Raw genomic sequence first — 26,631 nt, 5'->3', positions numbered from 1 at the left:
CCCTTTCAAAGGAACCATCCCGGCATTTGCCTGAAACGATTTAGGGAAATCACGGAAAACCTAAATCAGGGTGGCCGGAGACGGGATTGAACCGTCGTCCTCCCGAATGCGAGTCCAGTGTGCTAACCACTGCGCCACCTCGCTCGGTTGAGGAGGATACTTATCTGTGAGCAGCCAGTAGGTGTGTGAATAATGTTACATGTGAGTGATGTCATGAGAGATCTGTTCCTGGATTATGACAAGATGGTAAACTTGGTTGTGAAAACTTCAGTAGAACCTTAAGCATACTGAGGAAAGGACTGCTTGTCAGTGCAGATGAGCTACCAGCGAGGTGAAGGCTAACACGCAAGAAAGTGGCTTGGTGATATAAAGAGGACAAAATGAAATGAATGGAGTAGGTGTTGAGATTATTAAGGGATGAAAATAAGGTGACTTCATATTGGGTCCATGTCATCGCTGAATCTGGACCAAGTGAGGGGTTTAGAATTCTGGATACTTAGAAAGAATTCTACAACAGGCTTCAATGGATAGTGCTTTCCGACAGCCCATGCCACATACGGTTTGCAGAGCACAGTTAACAATGAACTCAGCATTCGAATTTTACTGCCAGCAATATTTTCAACACAACAAACCAACATTGTTAACAAGGATGAAGTTGCATTTCCACATGTGATCAATGAGTACAACAGTTACAGCACACTACGTTTTCTGTGTATTATCATTACAAGTGAGAAAGAAAAATGATCGCTTATGAGCAGTAAAATGGCCAACACAAAACCCTGACAAAAAGAATCATTAAAATATGTGCACAAACTGAGATTCATGCACAGTACGTGGTTATTCATAAGTACTGCCACCATTTCAGAACATGATTGTGTGAAAACTACAATGTGTACAGTAAATGACACTTATCAGTTTAGATTCATAATAAGTGCTGCGATGTAGTTGCAGAGTGCACCACTAGTGGGCAGGTGTCTCAGTACATGCAAACAGTCTGCTGTGTATTGCTGCACTGAATTAGTTCGTACCTATCGATAGGCAACCCAGTGAACAGAGTTCCAACGCAGGCTGCTGTCATTGCACCTTTCTGGTAGGTGCAACAGCAGCGGCAATGAAATGAATGCACAATTCACATTTGCTGCATCACAAACAGTGTCTAAATAGAGCATGTGTAATTTGAGTTAAAAGCATGGAGAGCTGCTCTATTTTTCGTATGTTTTGTTGTTTTCACATAGATGTCTTCTGAAACCACGAGGTACTTAATGAATAACCCTGTATGCTGTGATCTCAATGTGCCTGACCGTCAATCTTAATGAGTGTAATGAATGTTTGTTACGCAAGACAACAATAATAATTAAAATTAATGAAGTTCAACTGTACAAATATCTCTTATCATCTACATCTACATTTATACTCCGCAAGCCACCCAACGGTGTGTGGCGGAGGGCACTTTACGTGCCACTGTCATTACCTCCCTTTCCTGTTCCAGTCGCGTTTGGTTCGCGGGAAGAACGACTGTCTGAAAGCCTCCGTGCGCGCTCTAATCTCTCTAATTTTACATTCGTGATCTCCTCGGGAGGTATAAGTAGGGGGAAGCAATATATTCGATACCTCATCCAGAAACGCACCCTCTCGAAACCTGGCGAGCAAGCTACACCGCGATGCAGAGTGCCTCTCTTGCAGAGTCTGCCACTTGAGTTTATTAAACATCTCCGTAACGCTATCACGGTTACCAAATAACCCTGTGACGAAACGCGCCGCTCTTCTTTGGATCTTCTCTATCTCCTCCGTCAACCCGATCTGGTACGGATCCCACATTGATGAGCAATACTCAAGTATAGGTCGAACGAGTGTTTTGTAAGCCACCTCCTTTGTTGATGGACTACATTTTCTAAGCACACTCCCAATGAATCTCAACCTGGTACCCGCCTTACCAACAATTAATTTTATATGATCATTCCACTTCAAATCATTCCGCACGCATACTCCCAGATATTTTACAGAAGTAACTGTTACCAGTGTTTCTTCCGCTATCATATAATCATACAATAAAGGATCCTTCTTTCTATGTATTCGCAATACATTACATTTGTCTATGTTAAGGGACAGTTGCCACTCCCTGCACCAACTGCCTATCCGCTGCAGATCTTCCTGCATTTCGCTACAATTTTCTAATGCTGCAACTTCTCTGTATACTACAGCATCATCCGCGAAAAGCCGCATGGAACTTCCGACACTATCTACTAGGTCATTTATATATATTGTGAAAAGCAATGGTCCCATAACACTCCCCTGTGGCACGCCAAAGGTTACTTTAACGTCTGTAGACGTCTCTCCATTGATAACAACATGCTGTGTTCTGTTTGCTAAAAACTCTTCAATCCAGCCACACAGCTGGTCTGATATTCCGTAGGCTCTTACTTTGTTTATCAGGCGACAGTGCGGAACTGTATCGAACGCCTTCCAGAAGTCAAGAAAAATAGCATCTACCTGGGGCGCCTGTATCTAATATTTTCTAGGTCTCATGAACAAATAAAGCGAGTTGGGTCTCACACGATCGCTGTTTCCGGAATCCATGTTGATTCCTACATAGCAGATTCTGGGTTTCCAAAAACGGCATGATACTCGAGCAAAAAACATGTTCTAAGATTTTACAACAGATCGACGTCAGAGATATAGGTCTATAATTTTGCACATCTGCTCGACGAGCCTTCTTGAAGACTGGGACTACCTATGCTCTTTTCCAATCATTTGGAACCTTCCGTTCCTCTAGAGACTTGCGGTACATGGCTGTTAGAAGGGGGGCAAGTTCATTTGCGTACTCTGTGTAGAATCCAATTGGTATCCCGTCAGGTCCAGTGGACTTTCCTCTGTTGAGTGATTCCAGTTGCTTTTCTATTCCTTGGACACTTACTTCGATGTCAGCCATTTTTTCGTTTGTGCGAGGATTTAGAGAAGGAACTGCAGTGCGGTCTTCCTCTGTGAAACAGCTTTGGAAAAAGGTGTTTAGTATTTCAGCTTTACGCGTGTCATCCTCTGTTTCAATGCCATCATCATCCCGGAGTGTCTGGATATGCTGTTTCGAGCCACTTACTGATTTAACGTAAGACCAGAACTTCCTAGGATTTTCTGTCAAGTCGGTACATAGAATTTTACTTTCGAATTCACTGAACGCTTCATGCATAGCCCTCCTTACGCTAACTTTGACATCGTTTAGCTTCTGTTTGTCTGAGAGGTTTTGGCTGCGTTTAAACTTGGAGTGAAGCTCTCTTTGCTTTCGCAGTAGTTTCCTAACTTTGTTGTTGAACCACGGTGGGTTTTTCCCGTCCCTCACAGTTTTACTCGGCACGTACCTGTCTAAAACGCATTTTACGATTGCCTTAAACTTTTTCCATAAACACTCAACATTGTCAGTGTCGGAACAGAAATTTTCGTTTTGATCTGTTAGGTAGTCTGAAATCTGCCTTCTATTACTCTTGCTAAACAGATAAACCTTCCTCCCTTTTTTTTATATTCCTATTAACTTCCATATTCAGGGATGCCGCAACGGCCTTATGATCACTGATTCCCTGTTCTGCACATACAGAGTCGAAAAGTTCCGGTCTGTTTGTTATCAGTAGGTCCAAGATGTTATCTCCACGAGTCGGTTCTCTGTTTAATTGCTCGAGGTAATTTTCGGATAGTGCACTCAGTATAATGTCACTCGATGCTCTGTCCCTACCACCCGTCCTAAACATCTGAGTGTCCCAGTCTATATCTGGTAAATTGAAATCTCCACCTAAGACTATAACATGCTGAGAAAATTTATGTGAAATGTATTCCAAATTTTCTCTCAGTTGTTCTGCCACTAATGCTGCTGAGTCGGGAGGTCGGTAAAAGGAGCCAATTATTAACCTAGCTCGGTTGTTGAGTGTAACCTCTACCCATAATAATTCACAGGAACTATCCACTTCTACCTCACTACAGGATAAACTACTACTAACAACGACGAACACTCCACCACCGGTTGCATGCAGTCCTTCCTTTCTAAACACCGTTTGTACCTTTGTAAAAATTTCGGCAGAATTTCTCTCTGGCATCAGCCAGCTTTCTGTACCTATAACGATTTCAGCTTCGGTGCTTTCTATCAGCGCTTGAAGTTCCGGTACTTTACCAACGCAGCTTTGACAGTTGACAATTACAATACCGATTGCTGCTTGGTCCCCGCATGTCATGACTTTGCCCCGCACCCGTTGAGGATGTTGCCCTTTCTGTACTTTCCCAAGGCCATCTAACCTAAAAAACCGCCCAGCCCACGCCACACAACCCCTGCTACCCGTGTAGCCGCTTGTTGCGTGTAGTGGACTCCTGACCTATCCAGCGGAACCCGAAACCCCACCACCCTATGGTGCAAGTCGAGGAATCTGCAGCCCACACGGTCGCAGACCGTCTCAGCCTCTGATTCAGACCCTCCACTCGGCTCTGTACCAAAGGTCCGCAGTCAGTCCTGTCGACGATGCTGCAGATGGTGAGCTCTGCTTTCATCCCGCTAGCGAGACTGGCAGTCTTCACCAAATCAGATAGCCGCCGGAAGCCAGAGAGGATTTCCTCAGATCCATAGCGACACACATCATTGGTGCCGACATGAGCGACCACCTGCAGATGGGTGCACCCTGTACTCTTCATGGCATCCGGAAGGACCCTTTCCACATCTGGAATGACTCTCCCCGGTATGCACACGGAGTGCACATTGGTTTTCTTCCCCTCTCTTGCTGCCATATCTCTAAGGGGCCCCATTACGCGCCTGACGTTGGAGCTCCCAACTACCAGTAAGCCCACCCTCTGCGACCGCCCGGATCTTGCAGACTGAGGGGCAATCTCTGGAACAGGACAAGCAGCCATGTCAGGCCGAAGATCAGTATCAGCCTGAGACAGAGCCTGAAACCGGTTCGTCAGACAAACTGGAGAGGCCTTCCGTTCAGCCCTCCGGAATGTCTTTCGCCCCCTGCCACACCTTGAGACGACCTCCCACTCTACCACAGGTGAGGGATCAGCCTCGATGCGGGCAGTATCCCGGGCAACCACAGTCGTAGTCCGATCGGGGGATGTGTGGGACGAGCTGGCCGTCCCCGACAAACCCCCATCCGGACCCCCACAGTGATGCCCATTGGCAACAGCCTCAAGCTGTGTGACCGAAGCCAACACTGCCTGAAACTGGGAGCGAAGGAATGCCAACTCAGCCTGCATCCGAACACAGCAGTTGCAGTCCCTATCCATGCTAAAAACTGTTGTGCAAAGAACGTCTGAACTAATCTACAGAGAGCGCAAACAAATCAACACAAAATTTAAACGGTTATTAAAATACAAGATTGCCTAGTAAATGCAGTAATTCTGCTACTTGCGCACTGCTGACACACTGATAGGCGGAAGGAGACTACGCGATTTTACACTATTCAGGTACTAAAACGCGATGCTACAACTCTCAAATACTATAATACGACTGAAATTTATGAATTAAACAATGCAAGTACCAAAAACACGCGAGGAAATTAAGAATTAAACTATGTAACAGATGAGTGAGCTAGGAGTATACGACTTGCTGCTGCAACTGCTTATCCAACGGCGGCAGGGAGCACACTGACTGTGACCAACTGACACTGGCCGTTCAAAACAAAAACAGAAGACAAACGACTACGCGAATTTACACTATTCAGGTACTAAAACGCGATGCTACAACTCTCAAATACTATAATACGCCTGAAATTTATGAATTAAACAATGCAAGTACCAAAAACATGCAAAGAAATTAAGAATTAAACTATGTAACAAATGAGTGAGCTAGGAGTATACAACTTGCTGCTGCAGCTGCTTATCCAACGACGGCAGGGAGCAATAGCCTAGGCTTCACACTGATACCACCCCCCCCCCCCCCCCCCACCATCACACAAAATCTAAAATCTATTAGCAGGATGTAAATTCCATAGCTGCAGCAGTTTCGCGCATATGCATGTTAGCAAAAAGGACATTCACTGAAAGTACATAACATTCAGTGTAAAAATGTTTTGCTCTATAGCACATTTTACATTTTTTCACTGCATCAAACTAGCCATCAACCATGAAAAAAGCAGCAGGTTGTGAGGATGAGACAGATGAAAACTTAAAGTGAGGCATGAAAGAGAAAAATGAAGCCAGTTGCCATTAAGTTGGTATAATGCCCCTAAAAGTGCAGTAGCTGTTCTCTGTGGCTCATGGTTGTTTTTCGAGGAGGGTAGGGCTCATAATTTAGTTTCAGGTGGGCAAGTAAGCTTATAAATTAATACAATCTTTCTTATTAATTTGTTAACATAACACTAATACTGAAAGATATAGTACTGTACAGCTAGCACCTAACATCCAACTACCCTTCATAAAACTGAGTATAGCAAGTAGCTGCCTTTCTCACCAGCTCACTACACGGATCTGGCACTGACAAGAAAACCATCCGATGCAAACACAGGCATGCAGGATCCTTCTCTCTACAGTCTTCAGTGGTCGCTATGCTTCCCGGCAATGCAAGTCTCACCACCAGGGGCACTGCTACTACATCACTGCCACCAGTCACGTGTGTCTAAGTGCTGCCTATTTAAGTCACCACTTGGCTGATATATGCCAGATGGCACATTGGGAGTCACGCCATGGCCAAGTGCTGTCTGCCAGGTCCCTCAATATGAAGCTCCCTTCGCTAAGTGCACCAGCAACTCTTCAGATGTCAACTCTGTTGCCAAATACTGACCATCCACTGTCCCCCAAAATGGAGTTCTCTTCACCGAGCGACTAGTCTCTCCAGATTGACATTCACCCATTTCCGAAGACTTAGCAAAACATCGTTGACCACATGTCAAACTGCTAGGCTGTCGCCAAGTGCCTCATCAGCACCTTTTGTGGGATGTCAGCTCCAATATCATCTCCGAGCTATAACCTCACAGGACACCACTATCGACTTTGCCCACAACCAAAGACCGAGAAGCACATCATAGGCCGCATACAGGGTGTCCAGAAAAGGGCTCCCTGATTTCAAAATTAAATATCTCGAAAACAAAGATCGATAGAGGAATGCAGTAAATGGTAAGTTTATTGTGAAAGCTGTGAGAAGTTTATACAGCAGTTTGAAATAATAGTTACAAAAGCTGCTAACAGATGGCGCTGTACGCTGTACAGCTCATATCAGCATACATAAGTGAAATAATCGTATTAAAACAATCTTTGCAAACAATCACATCACAATGTTTTCAAAATGTTCACCATTGGCACTACAGAGGTGGCGCAAACAAAGAATGAAATTCGCAATCACATTTCGCAGTGTCTCAACCGAAATGGATTCACATGCCGCAGAGATCGCCGATTCAAGCTCGTCCAGCGTGGTGGGATGCTGCAGGTAGACCATGTCTTTCACTGTGCCTCACAAAAAAAAAAAGTCACAGGGAGTCAAATCTGACGAATATGGAGGCCAGTCCATGCCTGCACCAGTAAATTTGAGATATTCCAAAGCAATGACTCGATTCCCGAAGTATTCCTCAAGAAAGCGAAACACTTGTTCGGTCCGATGTGGTCGGGCTCCATCTTGCATAAACCATTCAGTACCTGGTCGATCCTCTAATGCTTGCTGTGTGGTGACAAATTGTTCCAAAACGAAACGTAACGTGCACCAGTGACCGTTTCTCGAATGAAAAAAGGGCCAATAATGCCTCTGCTGCATACTGCAGCCCACACAGTAACTTTAGGAGAATACAGGGGTTTCGCTTCACACCAATATGGCTTTTCGGAACCCCAAAATCGCCAGTTCTGCTTATTCACATATCCATTCAGGTGGAAGTGTGCTTCATCTGTAAACCAGATGCAGCCAACATCAAATCCTTCACTATCAATCATTGTGAGCATCTGATTAGCAAAGGCAACCCTTTGTTGCACAGCTCGTACGGGTAGGGCCTGGAGCATTTGAATTTTGAATGGAAACATGTGTAGGCTCTTTCTCAGTATTTTCTGCAGGCTGGAACGCTTCAAACCAGTCTCAGATGCAATTCTACGGACGGATGACATTGGATTTCGCTGAATAATTCCAGAAACTGTGGCGATATTTTCAGGCGTAACTGCGGTTTGCTTGCGGCCAACGTGCCCCACTAGATCATCAGTTGCGCTGCCTGTTCGTTGAAATTTTGCGAAGAGCGTATGAATGGTTTTCGCATTGGGTCCTTTTGGAACATTAAATCGTGCTTGAAAACTTCGCCTTGTTGCCGTAGGACTCTCTTCTAACCTGTGGTACTCTAGCACCAGAAAAACGCGTTGTTCAATGGAGTACATGCTTTTAATCTCTTCCTTCGGTACGCTAACCTCCTTTCACGTTTCAATAGTGGAACTGATCGCTCTGGGCTTCGGATCACTATTTATACTAGGCATTATTTATGGCGATTACAGCGCCATCTGTTAGCAGCTTTTGTAACTATTATTTCAAACTTCTGTATAAACTTCTTACAGCTTTCACAATAAACATACCGTTTACTGCATTCCTCTATCGATCTTTGTTTTCGAGATATTTAATTTTGAAATCAGGGAGTTCTTTTCTGGACACCCTGTATCAAACTGCCTGGCCTTAGCCAAGCGTCTCCTTTGCATCTCTTCATGACCTCACCTCTTTCACCATCTGCAAGCTCTCTGCCTTCTGGGACTTCATCTTAGCAGTGTTTGCAGCCACCTACAACCACTCCAAGTGCATTCTAGTGTACAGTGACAGACTCTAAGCCTGCATCAAGTTACTCAACTAGAGACAACTGTTATGTTTGCTCATTGTGCACTGTTATCCACCAAGAGACTACTGTTATGTTTGGCTTGATCAAGTTCATTTTATAGCTACCTGGGTTCATATCTAGGACACACACACACACACACACACACACACACACACACACACACACACACACACTTCAAAATACTATAACAGTCAAAAGATGGCATGGGATAGAACCAATCATTTCAATATCAGCTAAAACCTGTGTCCTAATAGATTACCTCACAAAATTTTAAAACCTCTATTACTCTCATGCAATCACATCCTGAAATGTGGTACACTCACAGGTAAATGCAGTGCTGCTCTTCTGTCATAAAATAAAATACAAACAACTAAATATGGCATACTGCCCTGTGGTACAGCATAAGCAATGCACACTGGTGAGTTGTCTCAATGGATGAGAAGCATACACATTAGGGGACTGTGTTCAACAGGAAGGCGCGTTAATAGCATTTCGTTCATATTCTGTGACTGAAAGGAGCTTTGCCATTGCTGGATAGTGGACTCCGTTTAGTCCAACTTCTTGTCTGTTCTATTACTTCTAACCACTCTTCCTCCCAACAACACAGTGAAGTTATTACATATGAAGAGACTAAACTTTGCTACAGGAGGTACTGTGCAAGCATGCTTGGTTGCTACATCTGGCTATTCACTGGTCCGAATTCCCACGTACTCTGGTACACAGCCGAATATCAAATCCTTCCCTAGATGCTGTATTTGAAGGAGCGTGTTCTTGATGTTTTAGACAACTTTCTGTACTGGATACATGCAACGGATTGCTAGCAGTACACTCATGAAGTTAGAGCAAATGTGAAATTTTGTAGGCCAAATATGTATTTATAAGCTCCAATTGCCTCAATACCGCCCACCTGTATCTCTTGCATCACAGATAGTGAATTCATTTGGTAAGTACATCTTGAGAACACAACTGGGTAAAATCACAGAGTGGCCCATGTTTTCTGCCTGCTTAGATTTCTGAGTTTAGATCAGCACATATGAACTACATTTTAAAGTGTTCAGTGTTCTTTCTTCGAGCTGGGAGTAGATACACAACCAGATTTGCTTCAAGTACAAAGGGATTCTTACTGTATGTGTGACATGAATGACAGACTGTGTGGTATACAAAACTCCAGTAGCTGCGGTGAGAGTAATAAACAGTAATGTTATATAAAATATGTAAGTAGTGATGTTTTCATTATGAGAATAGCTAGTACCAATTCATTTTCTCTACTCGTACGGTGAGCCACTAACTAGAATTCATCGTCAGTGGAGTGAGACACATAGTAATTGTGTCACGAACAAGAAGAATGTGTTCATGGATGTTACAGTTCAAAGAACTTTGTATGTCATATGACAATGAAGCTAAACAATCTTGGCCTTGGGTTCACCAGTCGGTAAACGTAGTCATGTGAGTAGATAAAGTTGGTTTGGAAGATTGCCAATTGAGTGTGAAAAGCTACTGCCTAAAATAGTTGGCATATCTGTGAAATCTGTGAAAACAGTCTTGCATGATGACCTGAAAATTCAGAAAGTGTCCTCCAGGTGGATGCCACAAACAGTCACAAATGAATTCAAGTTTTGTGTGTGGCAATTTGTCAGATGATGTTGACATGTGATGATGGTATGAATATGATTTTCTTTTCAATACCTGTGACAATGGATCAGACACAGATGGTGTTTTTAAATCCTGAAGGTTGGTTGGTTGGTTGGTTGGTTGGTTGGTTTGTGGGATTGAAGGGACCTGACTGCTACGGTCAGCGGTCGCTTTTTCCAAAATTTCAAACACCCACACACAATAAAAACAAACAATGGAGATGACAACAGACAACACAGGACAAGAAAGACACAGACAGAAACCAGACAAAAGGAATTAAAATCACACAGAGTGTGACAATGGTTGGCTGACCATAGAGACAAAAAGGGAAAACACAAAATTTTTAAGGCTTTCGTGGCCACTTGTTGACAAACTGCCTATTGGCTTCTGTCTCGGGTTCTTTGGCCGATATCATCCAATGATTTTTCCGACGTTTCACCAGCACGAGCGGCTGGCATTGTCAAAGCTTCACCCTCCATTGCCGGTGGTGACAATGCCAGCCACTCATGCTGGCAAAACGTCAGAAAAATCATTAGATGAACATCGGCCGAAGAACCCGAGACAGAAGCCAATAGGCAGTTTGTCAAAAAGGGAAAAGCCAACCACCTAGAAACACACTAAAAAAAATAACCCAGTCTAAAATCGAAGGCCAAAGGCCAGACTCAAAACAAAAAAATGACAAACACTCAGATTAAGTGATAAAAGCCCCTTGCCCAAATAAAACACAAAACTAAGCCTGCCATGGCAGTGTCATCTGTTAAAAGAGCAGGGAGCATATCAGGCAGCGCAAATGTCTGGCTGAGCAGAGCTAAATGGGGACAGGCCAACAAAATGTGGACCACCGTCAAAGCGGATCCGCAGCGACATAGAGGTGGGTCCTCACAGCGCAATAAGTGGCTGTGCGTCATTCGGGTGTGCTCAATGCGCAGCTGGCAGAGGACAACAGACTCCTTGCGAGAGACCCACAAGGAGGAGCGCCATGCACCGGTAGCCTCCTTGATGGACCGAAGTTTGTTCGGTGAAGGCAGGGTGCGCCATTCTTCACCCCAGGTGCGAAGTACATTCTGCCGCTAAACTAGCCTGAGGTCACTCTCCGAAAGTCCAATCGATAAGGCTGGTGCACCGACAGCCTGTTTGGCCAGCATGTCAACACGCTCATTGCCCAGGATGCCAACATGACCAGGGGTCCACACAAAGACCACAGAACGGCCGCAATGGGCAAGAGTATGGAGGGACTCCTGGATAGCCATCACCAGACGAGAGTGAGGGAAACACTGGTCGATAGCTCATAAACCGCTCAGGAGTCGCTACAGAGAACGAAGGACTCACCTGAGCAGGAGCAGATAAACTCCAGGATACGAAAGATGGCGACCGGCTCAACAGTGAAAATGCTGCAGCCAGCCAGCAATGAGTGTTGTTCGTAACGGACCCCTAGAGTGAGAGCATAACCCACACGACCAGCAACCATTGAACCGTCAGTGTAGACAATGCCACAGCCCTGATACGTGGCAAGGATGGAAAGAAAGCGGCGGCGGAAGGCCTCAGGAGGGACTGAGTCCTTCGGGCCCTGTGCCAATTTGAGCCGAAGGCATGGGTGGGGCACACACCACGGGGGTGTACGCAGAGGGGCCCGGAAAAGAGGTGGAAGAGGGAAAACCCCAAGCCCGGAGAGAAGCTCTCTGACGGGAACTGCGATTGTACAACCCGATCAGGGCCGACGTTCTGGGAGATGGACGACAGACTGAGGGAACAGGAGATAATAATTAGGATGCCCAGGCAAGCTACAAATGGGTGTAGCATAAGCGGCCAGTAAATGTTGGCGCCGTAACCGCAGTGGAGAGACACCTGCCTCCACAAATATGCTGTTCACAGGGCTGGTCCGGAAAGCTCCAGTGGCAAGTCGGATCCCGCTGTAAAGGATGGGGTCCAGCACCTGCAACGCAGAAGGGGATGCTGAACCATAAGCCAGGCTCCCATAATCCAGACGGGACTGAATTAATGCCTGGTAGAGCCATAAGAGAGTAGACCGGTTGGCACCCCAGCTGGTGTGGCTCAAGCAACGCAGAGCATTAAGATGCCGCCAACACATCTGTTTAAGCTGCTGAATATGAGGAAGCCAAGTCAACCGGGCATCAAAAACCACACCCAAAATCCGATGTGTCTCCACCACAGCAAGAGGTTCGCCGTCAAGATGAAGCTGTGGCGCAGGGTGAAAAGTGCGTCGCCGGCAGAAATGCGTAACGCAGGTCCTGGCAGCCGAACACTGGAAGCCATGCACTACAGCCCAGGAATGCGCCTTGTGGATAGCGCCCTGCAGCTGATGTTCAGCAGCTGCAATGCCAATGGAGCTATTGTAGAGGCAGAAATCGTCAGCATACAAGGAAGCTGAGACAGACGTTCCCACCGCCGCAGCGAGCCCATTAATTGCAATTAAAAACAGGCAGACACTTAAGACAGATCCCTGCGCTACCCCGTTCTACTGAACTCAGGGGAACTATGGGAGGCTGCAACTTGCACGCGGAAGGTACAATGTGACACAAAATTTTGTATGAAAATCCGCAGCGGACCCCGAAGACCCCAACCATGAAGCGTAGAGAGGATGTGATGTCGCCATGTCGTATCGTATGCCTTCCGCATGGCAAAAAAGACAGTGAAGACGTGCTGACGGCGGGCAAAGGCTGTATGGATGGCAGACTCCAGGCTCACCAGATTATCGGCGGCAGAGTGGCCCTTATGGAACCCACCCTGAGACGGAGCTAGAAGGCCCTGAGACTCGAGTACACAACTCAACCGGTGGCTCACCATGCGTTCGAGCAACTTGCAAAGAACGTTGGTGAGGCTAACAGGGCGGTAGCTGTCCACCTCCAGTGGGTTTTTGCCAGGTTTCAAAACGGGGATTACGATGCTTTCCCGCCATTGCAACGGGAACTCACCCTTGACCCAGATACGGTTGTAAAGGTCTAGGAGGCGTCAATGGCAGTCCGCTGAGAGGTGTTTGAGCATCTGACAGTGGATGCGATCTGGCCCGGGAGCCATATCAGGGCAGGCGGCTAGGGCACTTTAGAATTCCCACTCACTGAACGGAACATTGTAGGATTCAGGGTGGCGCATGTGAAAGGAAAGGCTCCGACGTTCCAACCGCTCTTTCAGGGAGCGGAAGGCCAGTGGGTAATTTGCAGAAATGCAACTCAGAGCAAAATGCTCTGCTAAGCGCTTTGCAATTATGTCGGAGTCAGTGCAAACTGCTCCATTCAGTGAGAGCGCAGGGATACTGACAGGGGTCCGATAGCCATAGAGGCACCTAATCTTGGCCCAAACCTGTGATGGAGAGGTACGGAGGCCAATGGTGGAGACATACCGTTCCCAGCACTCCTGCTTGTGTTGGCGAATGATGTGGCAGGCCCACGCACAAAGCCATTTAAAGGCGACAAGGTGTTTTAATGAGGGATGCTGCTTGTGACGCTGGAGCGCCCGCTGCGATCTTTAATCGCCTCAGCGATCTTGGGCGACCAAGGCACAGTCCGCCGTTGAGGGGACCCAGAAGAACAGGGAATGGCAGATTCTGCTGCAGTAACGATGCCGGCGGTGACTAAGTGAACCACCGCATCAATGGCGTCAGTGGAAAGAGGCTCAATAGTGGCAATGGAGGAGAACAAGTCCCAGTCAGCCTTATTCATAGCCCATCTGCAGGGACGCCTAGAAGAGGGGATGCTGTGGCAGTGACAGAAAGATCGGAAAGTGGTCACTACCGCACAAGTCGTCATGCACACTCCATTGGACAGATGGTAAGAGGCTAGGGCTGCAGATCGAAAGATCGATGGCTGAGTAAGTGCCATGCACCACACTGAAATGTTTGAAGACACCAGCATTTAAAAGGGAAATGTCGAGCTGAGCCAATACATGCTCAATGGTGCTGCCTCGGCCTGTTGCCACTGATCCACCCCACTGAGGGTTATGGACGTTGAAGTCACCCAGTAAAAGAAAAGGTGGAGGTAATTGGGCTATCCGCACAGCCAGGACATGCTGCGGGACATCTCCATCCAGTGGAAGATACAGACTGCAGACAGTAACAGTCTGAGGTGTCCACACCCAAACAGCGACAGCTTCTAAAGGTGTTTGTAAAGGGACAGACTCACTGTGATGGGAGTGAAGGACGTAGATGCAGATGACATCAGATGCCCTTTCATAAGCTGCCCAGTTCCTATTGTAACCCCGATACCCACGGAGGACGGGGGTTCGCATTGCTGGAAACCAAGTTTCTTGAAGAGCAATGCAGATGAAAGGGTGAAGGCTGAGAAGTTGTCGGAGCTCAGCAAGGTGGTGGAAAAAACCACTGCAGTTCCACTGGAGGATGACATTGTCCACAGCCGAGAAAGGCTTGAAGGGACTGAGGAGGCAAATTACGCTGCTGGGTCACCTGCTGCCACCGATTGAGCACCTGTGCAAGTGCTATCCATGGTGTCTGAGGGACCGGCGAGATCTAGGTCCTCAGCGGACGCCAGAATCTCCACCTCATCCTCAGACACAGAGCTCGAATGTTGCAGTGGGGTGGGGGCCACCACAAATTCCTTGGTTTTAGAGGTCTTTTTCTTGGACTTCTCTCGCTGCTCCTTGGGTTTCACTGGCTGGGAGGGCTTCACCGATGCAGTCTCTGTGACGGAGGAGGATTGCGAAGCCCTACGACCACCTGCTTGTGGACACTTATGCCACTGTCGGGCGTCATCCTTCCCACTTGTGGGAACCTTGGAAGGGAGGGACCCAAGGGACTCCTTGCGAGCGAGAGGAGCCGAAGAAGTTTGACGCTTATCCGGCTTAGAAGCGGGGACAGACATCCCCGATGGGTGGCGGGAGGGGGGGGGGGGTTTGCTCCCGAGGAAGGTGGGTGCGGGAGCAACAGGGTGGATAGTGCCCCCTAGGGGCAAGGGGGCATGGGGAGTTTTACGGCTCGGTGAACCGACTGGAATGCGCAGAACAGATGGGGCTAACAAGGTTGTCGTAGCGGCAGCATATAAGGAAGTCATTCGCACAGGATGTAGTTGTTCATATTTCCTCTTAGCCTCAGTATAGGTCAGTTGGTCCAGGGTCTTATATTCCACGATTTTTCGCTCCTTCTGTAAGACCCTGCAGTCTGTCGAGCAAGGTGAATGATGTTCTCCGCAGTTGACACAGATGGGAGGCGGGGCACATGGAGTATTGGGATGTGATGGGCGTCCGCAATCTCGACATGTGAGGCTGGAAGTGCCGCGGGAAGACATATGGCCGAACTTCCAGCAGTTAAAGCACCACATCGGGGGAGGGATATAGGGCTTGACATCACATCGGTAGACCATAACCTTGACCTTCTCCGGTAAAGTATCACCTTCAAAGGCCAAGATGAAGGCACCAGTAGCAATCTGATTATCCTTCGGACCCCGATGAATGCGCCGGACGAAATGAACACCTCAACGCTCTAAATTGACGCGCAGTTTGTCATCAGACTGAAAAGTAGGTCTATATGGGAAATAATACCCTGGATCATATTTAAACTCTTATGGGGTGTGATGGTAACGTTAACATCCCCCAACTTGTCACAAGCAAGTAACTGTCATGACTAGGCAGAGGATGCCATTTGTATCAAGACTGACCAAGAGCGCATTTTGGACAAGCCTTCCACCTCCCCAAACTTGTCCTCTAAATGCTCTACAAAGAACTGAGGCTTTGTCGACATGAATGACTCCCCATCAGCTCTCGTACAAACTAGGAATCGGGGCGAATAGGTGTCACTGCCATCCTGAGCCTTACGCTCCTCCCATGGTGTGGCCAGGGAGGGGAACATTTTGGGATCATATTTCTGAGCGTTAAATTGAGCCCGAGAACACTTAGAGACTGCTGGTGGCTGGCCACCAGCGAGAGATGATGTACCACACTTCAATGTGGGTCATCCACCCTGATGCCACCCACTCCGACCACGGGCCCTCCCCACGGGGGCCACCCAGCCTCAGCAAGGGCCATCTGGCAGGAAGGCCATTGCCAGGAGTCCCGATGCCCCAGGGAGATAAGCATCTACACCTTGGCATACGTGGGGAGTTAATGGTGCACGCATCAGCAGAGCGATCCGTGTTGTCAGGGGGCTAAAACCAACAGGGTACATGGTGAACCCACCACAACGGACTGGCTACCGTGCTGGATATTAGGTGACAAGTAGTCCAAGTTCGTCGTCAGTGCAGAAAGTGGCATTGCACATTGCACGTTGTTCTGTATGAATCACAAGACACTTCCAGTGTGCGGGTGAAAGTATATTGTGCAGGTACAGTAGGAAAAAATGAGGATACTGCTTCAGCACTCAAGGAGTTTGCGATTCTGGCACTATTCTTGAGGTCACAGGTTCAAATGTGCGTGAAATCTTATGGGACTTAACTGCTTAGGTCATCAGTTCCTAAGCTCACACAATACTTAAGCTAAATTATCCTAAGGACACACACACACACACACACACACACACACACACACATGCCTGAGGGAGGACTTGAACCTCCGGCGGGACCAGCCGCACAGTCCATGACTGCAGCACCTTAGACCGCTCTGCTAATCCCGCGCGGCAAGGTCACAGGTTTGCTGGCATGTAGACATAGTCCCATGGCATAGTAACATCAGTGCTGTAACTGCCTGATGGTTGTACAGATAGCAAATATTTTCTGGGCAACAGTAAGGGAGAGCTTTTCCTTCACCTGGATCTCCTGTACAGCCAACTCTCCAAGATACACAGGGTATTTGCAGGATGAAGTGGAATTGTCTCCTGTACAGTTAATGTAGTGAGGAGAAAGGATGTTCGGTCTCTCTCATCTGCATATCAGCCCCAAGGCACTGATTTGGTTGAATTTTTGCAGGACATTCAAATATAGTTGAACACTGATACTAGCAGCAACATGTAAATTGATTACCTCGTAGCCTGCCTCATCTTTGACAGGAGGTCCAGCTGGAAATATTTGAAACCTTCGTAGCTACACACAGGCCTGACTTTACTGACAGTATCAGCACAGAGACAGGGATTAGTGATCATGATATCACAGCGACAATAGTTACTAAAGTTAATAAATGAATCAAGAAGGCTAGGAGAGTTTTTTTAGTTGAAAAGAGCAAATAAGCAGTTGTTAACAACCTACTTAGGCCACGGCCTTGCCGCAGTGGTAACATCAGTTCCCGTCAGATCACTGAAGTTAAGAGCCGTCAGGCTGGCCTAGCACTTGGATGGGTGACCATCCGATCTGCCAAGTGCTGTTGGCAAGCGGGGTGCACTCAGCCCTTGGCAAACAGAGGAGCTACTTGATTGAGAAGTAGCAGCTCCGTAAACTGACATATGGCCAGGAGAGTGGTGTGCTCACCACATGCCCCCTCCATATGCACATCCACTGACACATGTGAGATGAGGATGACATAGAGGCCGGTTGATACCGTTGGGCCTTCCAAGGCCTGCTTGAATGGAGTTTAGTTTAGTTTTTAGCAAACCTACTTCGGCAATGAATGGACATCATTTAGTTCCAATATCATGGACATAAAAGAATAATGCACAAAGTCTAAACTGTTTGTCAATCGCACTCTGTCGAAGTAAATGCGAAGAAAGTGTATTAAGGATAGAAAAGATCCACCACAATTTAATAACAAAATTCGAAAAATTCTGAGGAAACTTTATGCACTGGGTTAACAAAAGAATGCAGAAACATCAGCAGATAAAAGTTAGTAGAAATATGAGTGCCTACAAAAAGACTGATCTGAGAAGTACATAATAACCTCTATCATCATACATTAGCAAAAGGCCTTGTTGAGAACCTGAGAAAATTCTGGTCCAATGTAAAAGGCTTCTATTTATTCACTTGTCGAACAGTCTGGTGTGGGAATACAAGAGAGCAATGGAAAGGTGAAGTTTTAAATTTTGTGTTTCAAAAATCATTACTGTGGATCATACAGACATACCATCATTTGACTGCCACACAGACTCCTGAATGGACTTTACACAAATAGGCAGCCCTTGTGTTGAAAAGCAACTGAAAGAGTGGCAAACAAATATTCACCAACTCTCGATGGAGTCCCAATCTGAATCTGCAAAAAGTACTCTTTGGGATTGGCCCCTGTTTTAGTTTGCATTTATCATGAATCTCTTGCCCACCTCAACGTCCCAATCAACTGTAAGAAAGCAGAGGTGACCCCTATATACATGAAAGTTAAAAGAGTGGACCCACAAAACTACAAGCCTATATCCTTGACATTTCCTGTAGAATTCTTTAACACATTCAGAGTTTGTATATACTAAACTTCTTTGGAACAGGAAAGCTTATATCCACAAATTAGAATGGCTTTGGAAAGCATCACTCATGCAAAACTCAGCTAACCTTTCTCTCAAATGATATACTGCAAGCCATGGATGTGAGGCAACAAGCAGAGTCCATATTCCTAGACGTCTGGAAAGCATTTGACCTGGTACCCCACTGCAGACTTAATGAAGATCTGAGCATACAGAATAGGTTTCCCGATATGTAACAGAACTTGGTAAGTTGTTCTGGCAGTGAATATTCATCAGAGAAAAAGAATACTGTAAGGAGTGCCCCAGGGAAGTGTTGCTGGACCTCTCTTTTTCTATATACACATAAATCATGTGATGGATTGGTTGAGACACAATCTGTGACTGTTTGCTGATTACGCTGTAGTGTACGGAAAAGGTTCATCGTCAAGTGACTGTAGGAGGATACAATAAGAATTAAACAGAATTTGTATTTGGTGGGATGAATGGGAGCTGGTTCTAATTGTAAAAAAGTAAATGATAGTAAATTAGTGCAGCTGAGTAGGAAAAGCAGACCTGTAATGTTAGAATAAATTTAGTGGTGTGCTGCTTGACACAGTTGCATTAATTAAATATCTAGGTGTAACACTGAAAAGTGATATGAAATGGAATGAACATGATGGTAGTAGAGAAAGGAAATGGTAGACTTTGGTTAATTGGTAGAATTTTGGAAAGTGTAATTCATCTATAAAGGAGATCGCACAAGTTACATACTTTATCTTGGTCCCTCTCTGACCAGTGGAAGTTGGCAGATTTCATGTAGCTCAGGAATATCTACCCTCTTTGCCAACCTAACTGAAATGCGCGTCATAGCCATTGTGAATCAATTGTTTATTCATGTGCAATATTACTCAGTTTGACTGACAATATCATTTACAAAAATGATTGAAGAGGCTGTACCTGGTCCTTCTAGAGACTTGCCATCAACTGATGTACTCAGATGACTCCTTTGTGAAAAAGAACTTTTATTTAAAGAGGTAAAAGAAAACTCAGGCTAAATATTATTCAGTGCTACAACAGAGGAAAAGAGGCAGAAAGCAAAACTACATCAGCTTAATAAGTCCGTTAAAAGACAGTAATTTTATTACGACTTGTCCTGGTGAATCACCTGCTACTACTGGCAAGAAAAGTTAAGTTTGAAATTGTCAACATTTCTTTATTTGCTACACAATGCATGTAAAGTACAAAAATAATTTATTTGCTGCATACTGCATGTCAAGTACAAAAATAATTTCCTGAGATAGCTGCATTTAAATCTTTGAACGAACATGGGAAATCGAATTATTAAGTCAATGTAACCCGTTAATCAAATTAATACTTCTGTTAATCTATTATAAAATTTCCATTTAAGTTGTATTTACACAGTTTAAACACACTTTTTGTTCGCAACTCGTTCCGCAACATATTGGCAACAATGGTTTTGTTCATGTTGCCGTCTACACTAGAGATGAACATTTCTGCTTGCATATTCACACTGACTACTATGCTGAACTGGTAGCAAATGTTTCACATTGTGTATTCACAGGAGCTTCCCTCAAAATAATATAAAATGAAACAAAACTGCCTGAACACAATGCCAAGAAGAAACACTGGAATAGTAACTGTCTATCACAAGAATGTATCTCAGTCATCAATATCTTCAAAGGAATGCTTTGTGGGGAACCTATGCTGAATATTTGTTCATCCCACAACTAACTTAGACAACATATTGTTTTTAATGTACAAAGTAATATATACAGTACCTCACGGTTAATACGGTGTTCAGATGATGAACCCTGTACAATTCGTGTAAATCGTTTCTCCGTCCCATCTTCAAGCTCAAATACTGCTGTCACAGAAGCACTGAAATATTGATACAGGCTTTTATTATTGCCAGCAAAATTACACACAAACAATGCATTCTACAGTTATGGCACAGCCTATTTACTTGTCATCCACTTTCAATAATACCTAAGCTAGGTGTCAACACTAATATAAAGATACATGAACAATTATAGTGATGAGTGATGGTGATTTTTTATCCATGTTGGATGCTGGTGTCTGGTTGTGTTATTCACCAACAAATAAAAAAGAAACAATACTCATTAATATACCTACAGGGCTTTTATCAAAACAAATAACTCAACCATGAATCTTTTGATTGTCATGTAGTCATTGCTATTTCTGTTATTGCTTTGACACCCAAGTTCAGCAACTACATTAAAACATATATTTAAATTCCAAATTCTGTGTACATCACTCTTTCTCAGCACTCAGAAAACTTCATTTTCTTCTGCTCCCTCTTTCAAAGAAGGGATGCAAGTCAAGTACAAAATAATTTATTTGCTACATAATACATATCAAGTATAAAAATAATTTCCTGAGGCAGCTACATTTTACAGAAGCGTCCGATTACACCCGTCTACTTTGACCCATGATGTCATAAATATGGCGGAAACGGCTATTTCCAGTTTATACAAAATGACGACAATAACATCACTACATACACACGGCAACAAACACAAACAAAAATAAAAATGACACAATAACGTCTCACTCCAAAAATAAAATGATACTAATGCGACAACCCCAAAAATTGGGGGTGTTAGGGTGGCGACAAGTTAAATATACAGCAATAAAATAACACTGCACTGAACCATCCCAAAACAAATAATATAAAAATAAATTAATTTACAGCACTCCACCACACCAACAAAACCACAGAAATCGGACACTTCCCTTGACCTGTACAGCTTAACCAACACCTACAACACCACCAAAGAGTGGAATCAGATATTCCCCCTTGAGCTATATAGCTTAAATCGCAGCTATCGATACCAACACCTATAACTCCGAAAAATGGAAAGAAAACTGCAACAACTCATATTCATAACACCAATTAAAACACGAAAGACCTACCGTAAATATACAACACACAAAACACAATTACTATAGAATAAAACAAAGAAAAAAATTACTTACCAACAAAAGCCTCTGGCAATACCACCTAGGTTGGCCACCACACACACACACACACACACACACACACACTGACAATGCTACATATACATTCCCTGCTGTGAGCGACCTGTACTCTTGTTGACCTTATGCTGTTGCCACAAACATGACGCCTAATATATTCAGCAATAAGACCGAACATCTGCAGAAACTGTATGACAGACATTGTATTATCATCCATCTCAGAACGTAAAGATACTCATAAACTTCACTGTCATATCCATACCCAATAAAAAAAAGGCATTAAAAAAAATTAAGACTTCTTTCCGCACACCACCAAACACCAATCTAATCAGACCTATAAAATGCCAAACACACAAAAAAACAACTTTAATAACTCACTGAAAATACTTCCACAACATACATTACCACACCAACTATCTAAACCCAAAACCACGTCAGCACTGGCAACAACCAAAACTCACATGAACCCAATACCACATGTTAAACTCAGCATGTCCACACCCACCACCAGACGGCACCATCATATACAACAAAACGACATCTACACACACAACCAACTCAAAAACTCCACACCGTTAGTGACCATTATGACAGGGGTCAAAGCAGATGAATGGAATCGTATGCTTCCGTTGACCCATAGATTCTGTACTTTGCAGCTTGAATAAAACACAGGAACTTAGTTTTGATGACTAAAAAGTAGACACCGACTACATGGCATTTATTTTTAAAAATTTTTTGTGCTGATAACAGATGAACTTCTGGCCTCATACCAGTCTAACATAAGAAAATTTTAGAAATAAATCCTATGCAGCCAATATCTACTAGTAATTTGCACACCAATACTTCAACTGGACATACACTGAGAGGCAACAGGCACCCTTTTCAGATGAATCACGCTTTATGCTCCATGAGACAAATGGCCGTTGGCATGTACGGGTCGAATCATCTGAAAGTGAGTACCCTGCAAACAACTGTCACAAGGGTCCTGGCCAGAGAGCATTATGGTCGGGGAATGTTTCTGTGGCATCCCTGGGTGATCTCATCATTCTGGAAGGCACTCTGGATAAACACAAGTACGCACCTACCCTTGTGGAACATTTCCATCCCTACATGCTGTTTTTTTCCTCAGTACAACAGCATCTACCAGCAGAAGAATGCAACGTGTTACACAGCTCGCAGTATACGTTTGTGGTTCGAAGAGAACCAGGATGAGTTTACCGTACTCCCGTGGCCACCAAAGTCCCTGGATTTATCAAGAACCTGGGGAACCACCTTGATCAGGCTTTACATGGCATGTACAGTCAACCACAAAACCTAGAGCAGCTAGCCATGGCACTGCAGTCTGCATGGCTCCACATCCCTGTCGGTACCATCTAGAACCTCACCGTCACTTTTCCTGCATGCCTTGTGCTGCAAAAGGTGGTTATTTAGGCTTTTGACATGTGGTCACATTAATGTAACTGGACAGTGTACATTCAAAAAATACATGACCTGTTCTGTCACAAAGCCAATGGCAGTTACTATCTACCACACCTTTTAAGATGGTAGAACAAATTCCTGTACTAAAAGGTGAAGATGTAGAAGTTCTGCAATTAGTAGCCTATTGTATCAGTTTCTACATATAATTAAATTGGGATTTACTTTGTATCTAGTACTCTACCTATCAGTTGTTATCTAATTATTTACTACCACAGTTGTATTATGGTGATCTATGCATCTCTATGCTTGGACTGCCAAACAGCGCCAGCAGCGGACAGAACTCATCACACTGTCAAAATATCTAGTGACCAATTACTGACAAATCATCGTAACATATTTTCCATGTAAAATAAATATTCATAACACACATACGAGTAGAAGTAAATGAAATTAACAGGGAAAGACAGGAAATATATCTATTGACGCTACAATGATGGTTAACACACTTCACTATCAGTTGCAAACTTCTCACTTATCAGTAAAAATCTCTTTAGGTCGCAAAAATATATTATTTACCTTCGCGAAATAGGCTGTCCAATTGACGCTCCATGTATTAGATCACTGAGCCTTTTAACTCTAAGACAAGAAGTCTTTTCTCCCATCACAAAACTGACAGCATCCATAAAATTTGACTTTCCTATAAAATAAAAATAATCGTTCATTAGCATTTACTAAATATTCAAAATACGGGAAACAACAGCAACGGCTATGTATTACCTGATCCATTTGGTCCAATGACCGCTGTAAAAGACTTCAAGGGTCCAATTGATAAATTCCCTTTGTATGATTTGAAATTTTCAACTTCTATAAAAGTCAGTGTTGCAGGCATTGTGGAATTCTTCACATACACAATGCTCTAAGTTCAGCTTCTCCCACGTAAACACATTACAAAACAAATCTACCAAACACCCGCCATCAAACCCGAACGCAAACGCATCGCAAGGTGATTACGCGCGCGCCAAAGATGAGCTCTCACTAGGTATACCGAATATACGAAGTGTTAATTTCATTTAAACAATTTTGTAATTGGCATTCAGTGCTGGTTGCTGGCAACTACTAAAGCGAAGTACATATCGTAGCCACCATTAACTTCCGATGCGTATAACGCGTTCAACTTGATGCAAGGCGCGAACATATACACTTTTTACCATTCATTTGTTCTGCCAGAATCGACTTCGGCTGTGCACCGTGTTGACTGTTGAGTATTTGTAAATTCCCGGCTGTCAACTGAAGCTGTGTTGAATAGAAATGAACTCAGACAACGAAGAATCAGTTGAAGGAGAGAAGAGGACAGAAAATAAACGGAAAAGGCGTAGAAAGAAAGAAAAATCAGCAGATACTGTTGTGACAGCGGCACTTAAACAATTAAATGCCGATGAAATCGAAACGGTGACAGCGGACCGTGTCGGTAAATTGCCTTTCCAATTGTTACGTAGCTCACTATTCGTAAGAAAGTATCACAGAAAATACGAAAAAAAAAATTGTACTGAACCTCATGTGTTTATTTTAAATTTCAGATGGCGTGGAGCATACTGTAACAACACAACCAGTTTTCAGAAGTTACCCATCTGATATGGTTTATGTTGAAAGAAAGAGCGGTTTTTTACCAGCCCCGAGAGAAATAGTTTTATCACGCACAAGTAAAATAAAATTTAAAGAAAAGAAATTACACACAGAGAATAAGTCAACAGTAGAATTAGCTGTAAAAATTCAAGAGGCATTCCATCCATTTTACAATTTATGCCACGGAATTTTAGGAGGAATGTCACTTACACTATGTTTGTTGGTGAGTTTATGACATTGATGTTATGATATGACTTAATATAAGTATTATACTGCCTTAATGCCATCGTCTTTATTTTTTATTTGTACTCGGGAAAAGAAAGCCATATAAAGAAATAGACCACACACACAATCACACCAAATATGCCACTTGCATTTTCAAGTGCAAGTGACATACACGATGTGACAAATGTGGGTGAAAGAACCCCAGAAATCGGCCAGCTGGAGTATGTAAATTAACAATTACATCTCCAGGACCACACACAAGTTAACAGTGCTGGAAATTACCACTTATGGTGCTTCCCAAATAAATGAAGTGAAATGTGTATGGCAATAAGCAAACAGCCTTCAATTAGTTGCGTAGATGGTACATACCTCCATGAATGAAATATGTTTGATTTGATTCTTGTGTCTGTGTTGTTGACTCTTTTTGAAAGAGTAAAGTGCACCATATTGCTGCATATATTATCATATTCTCTATGCCATGCAAACCATAGTGGAGGGTAATTCACACCAATATTAGAGGTTTTTATTTCCTATTCCAGTCACAAATTGAAGGTGGAAAGTGATGATCAATATGCCTCTGTTGACATCCTAATCTCTAGTGTCTTCTCCTCCTCCTCATCCCTATATGAATTATATAGTTGTGGCTGTAGAATTGTCACAAAATTTTCATCAAATGCTGATTCTCTTAAATTTTCCTAACATAGGTTTTACAAGGGATTCCCATATAAATCTCCAGAGCGTGTCTGTTGCAAAGAACTGTTAATGTCTTAGCAATGAGTCTGTGAACTTGTTCGGTTTTTCCTGTCGTAAGCCTATTCCACACACTCAAGCCGTGCTCTAGAATTGGTCATAGTCCGAGAATGCTTAATCTGAGTTTTCCATTTATCATCTAAACTACTGATTTTTGTGTGTTTGATGCATTTCTTATTGCAATTTGTTTAAAGAATGTGACAAGCTTCAGAAGGTTACCACAGATTTCATAGTTACGTACTATTGGGTTAGTATTCCCCCCCCCCCCCCTATTATGAACATTTTTATAATTTATGCATGTTTAAAGAAAGCTGGCATTCAGTATAGCTGCCAAAAATAGCTACTGTTTAAGTTTGTTTTGAATTTTCTTAAGATTATACAGTTACGGTACTTCTCTTGTATATAAGTGTGTCATCTGCAAATAATAGTCCATTGTGCTGTTGACCCTGTTCGATATATATATATATATATATATATATATATATATATATATACACACACACACACACAATAGAGGGAAACATTCCACGTGGGAAAAATATATCTAAAAACAAAGATGATGTGACTTACCAAACGAAGCGCTGGCAGGTCGATAGACACACAAACTAACACAAACAAACACACAAAATTCAAGCTTTCGCAACAAACTGTTGCCTCATCAGGAAAGAGGGGAAGGAGAGGGAAAGACGAAAGGATGTGGGTTTTAAGGGAGAGGGTAAGGAGTCATTCCAATCCCGGGAGCAGAAAGACTTGCCTTAGGGGGGAAAAAGGACAGGTATACACTCGCGCGCACACACACACATATCCATCCGCACATACCAGACACAAGCAGACATTTGTAAAGGCAAAAAAAAAAAAATATATATATATATATAGACACACACACACACACACACACACACACACACACACCAAACTGGAAAGTGCTGGTAGATAGACACAATA

At 44.0% G+C, this 26,631-nt stretch overlaps 2 protein-coding genes across 6 annotated transcripts in view; one reads left to right on the top strand and one right to left on the bottom strand.

Annotated features, from left to right (window-relative positions):
- The window catches only part of LOC126251397 (structural maintenance of chromosomes protein 1A), a 191,919-nt gene extending 167,706 nt beyond the window's left edge, over positions 1–24,213 (bottom strand). For both annotated transcript variants that reach the window (XM_049951796.1, XM_049951797.1), the window contains exons 1-3: positions 23,866–24,213; positions 23,665–23,785; positions 20,451–20,550 (exon numbers count right to left, since the gene is read on the bottom strand). In XM_049951796.1, coding sequence (XP_049807753.1) covers positions 20,451–20,550; positions 23,665–23,785; positions 23,866–23,977 — 333 coding nt within the window. In that variant the 5' untranslated portion in view covers positions 23,978–24,213. The remainder of the gene's footprint in view (positions 1–20,450; positions 20,551–23,664; positions 23,786–23,865) is intronic.
- Positions 24,204–26,631, top strand: part of LOC126251398 (transmembrane protein 237-like) — a 79,522-nt gene continuing 77,094 nt past the window's right edge. For 2 of the 4 annotated variants that reach the window (XM_049951801.1, XM_049951800.1), the window contains exons 1-2: positions 24,204–24,556; positions 24,666–24,934. In XM_049951801.1, coding sequence (XP_049807758.1) covers positions 24,397–24,556; positions 24,666–24,934 — 429 coding nt within the window. In that variant the 5' untranslated portion in view covers positions 24,204–24,396. The remainder of the gene's footprint in view (positions 24,557–24,665; positions 24,935–26,631) is intronic. The other 2 variants (XM_049951799.1, XM_049951798.1) reach the window with 1 other exon arrangement.

Source organism: Schistocerca nitens, chromosome 4 (genome assembly GCF_023898315.1).
Source record: "Schistocerca nitens isolate TAMUIC-IGC-003100 chromosome 4, iqSchNite1.1, whole genome shotgun sequence".
Taxonomy (NCBI): Eukaryota; Metazoa; Arthropoda; class Insecta; order Orthoptera; family Acrididae; genus Schistocerca; species Schistocerca nitens.
Note: the sequence above shows the minus strand (reverse complement) of the source record. Positions and strands in the feature narration are given on the sequence as shown.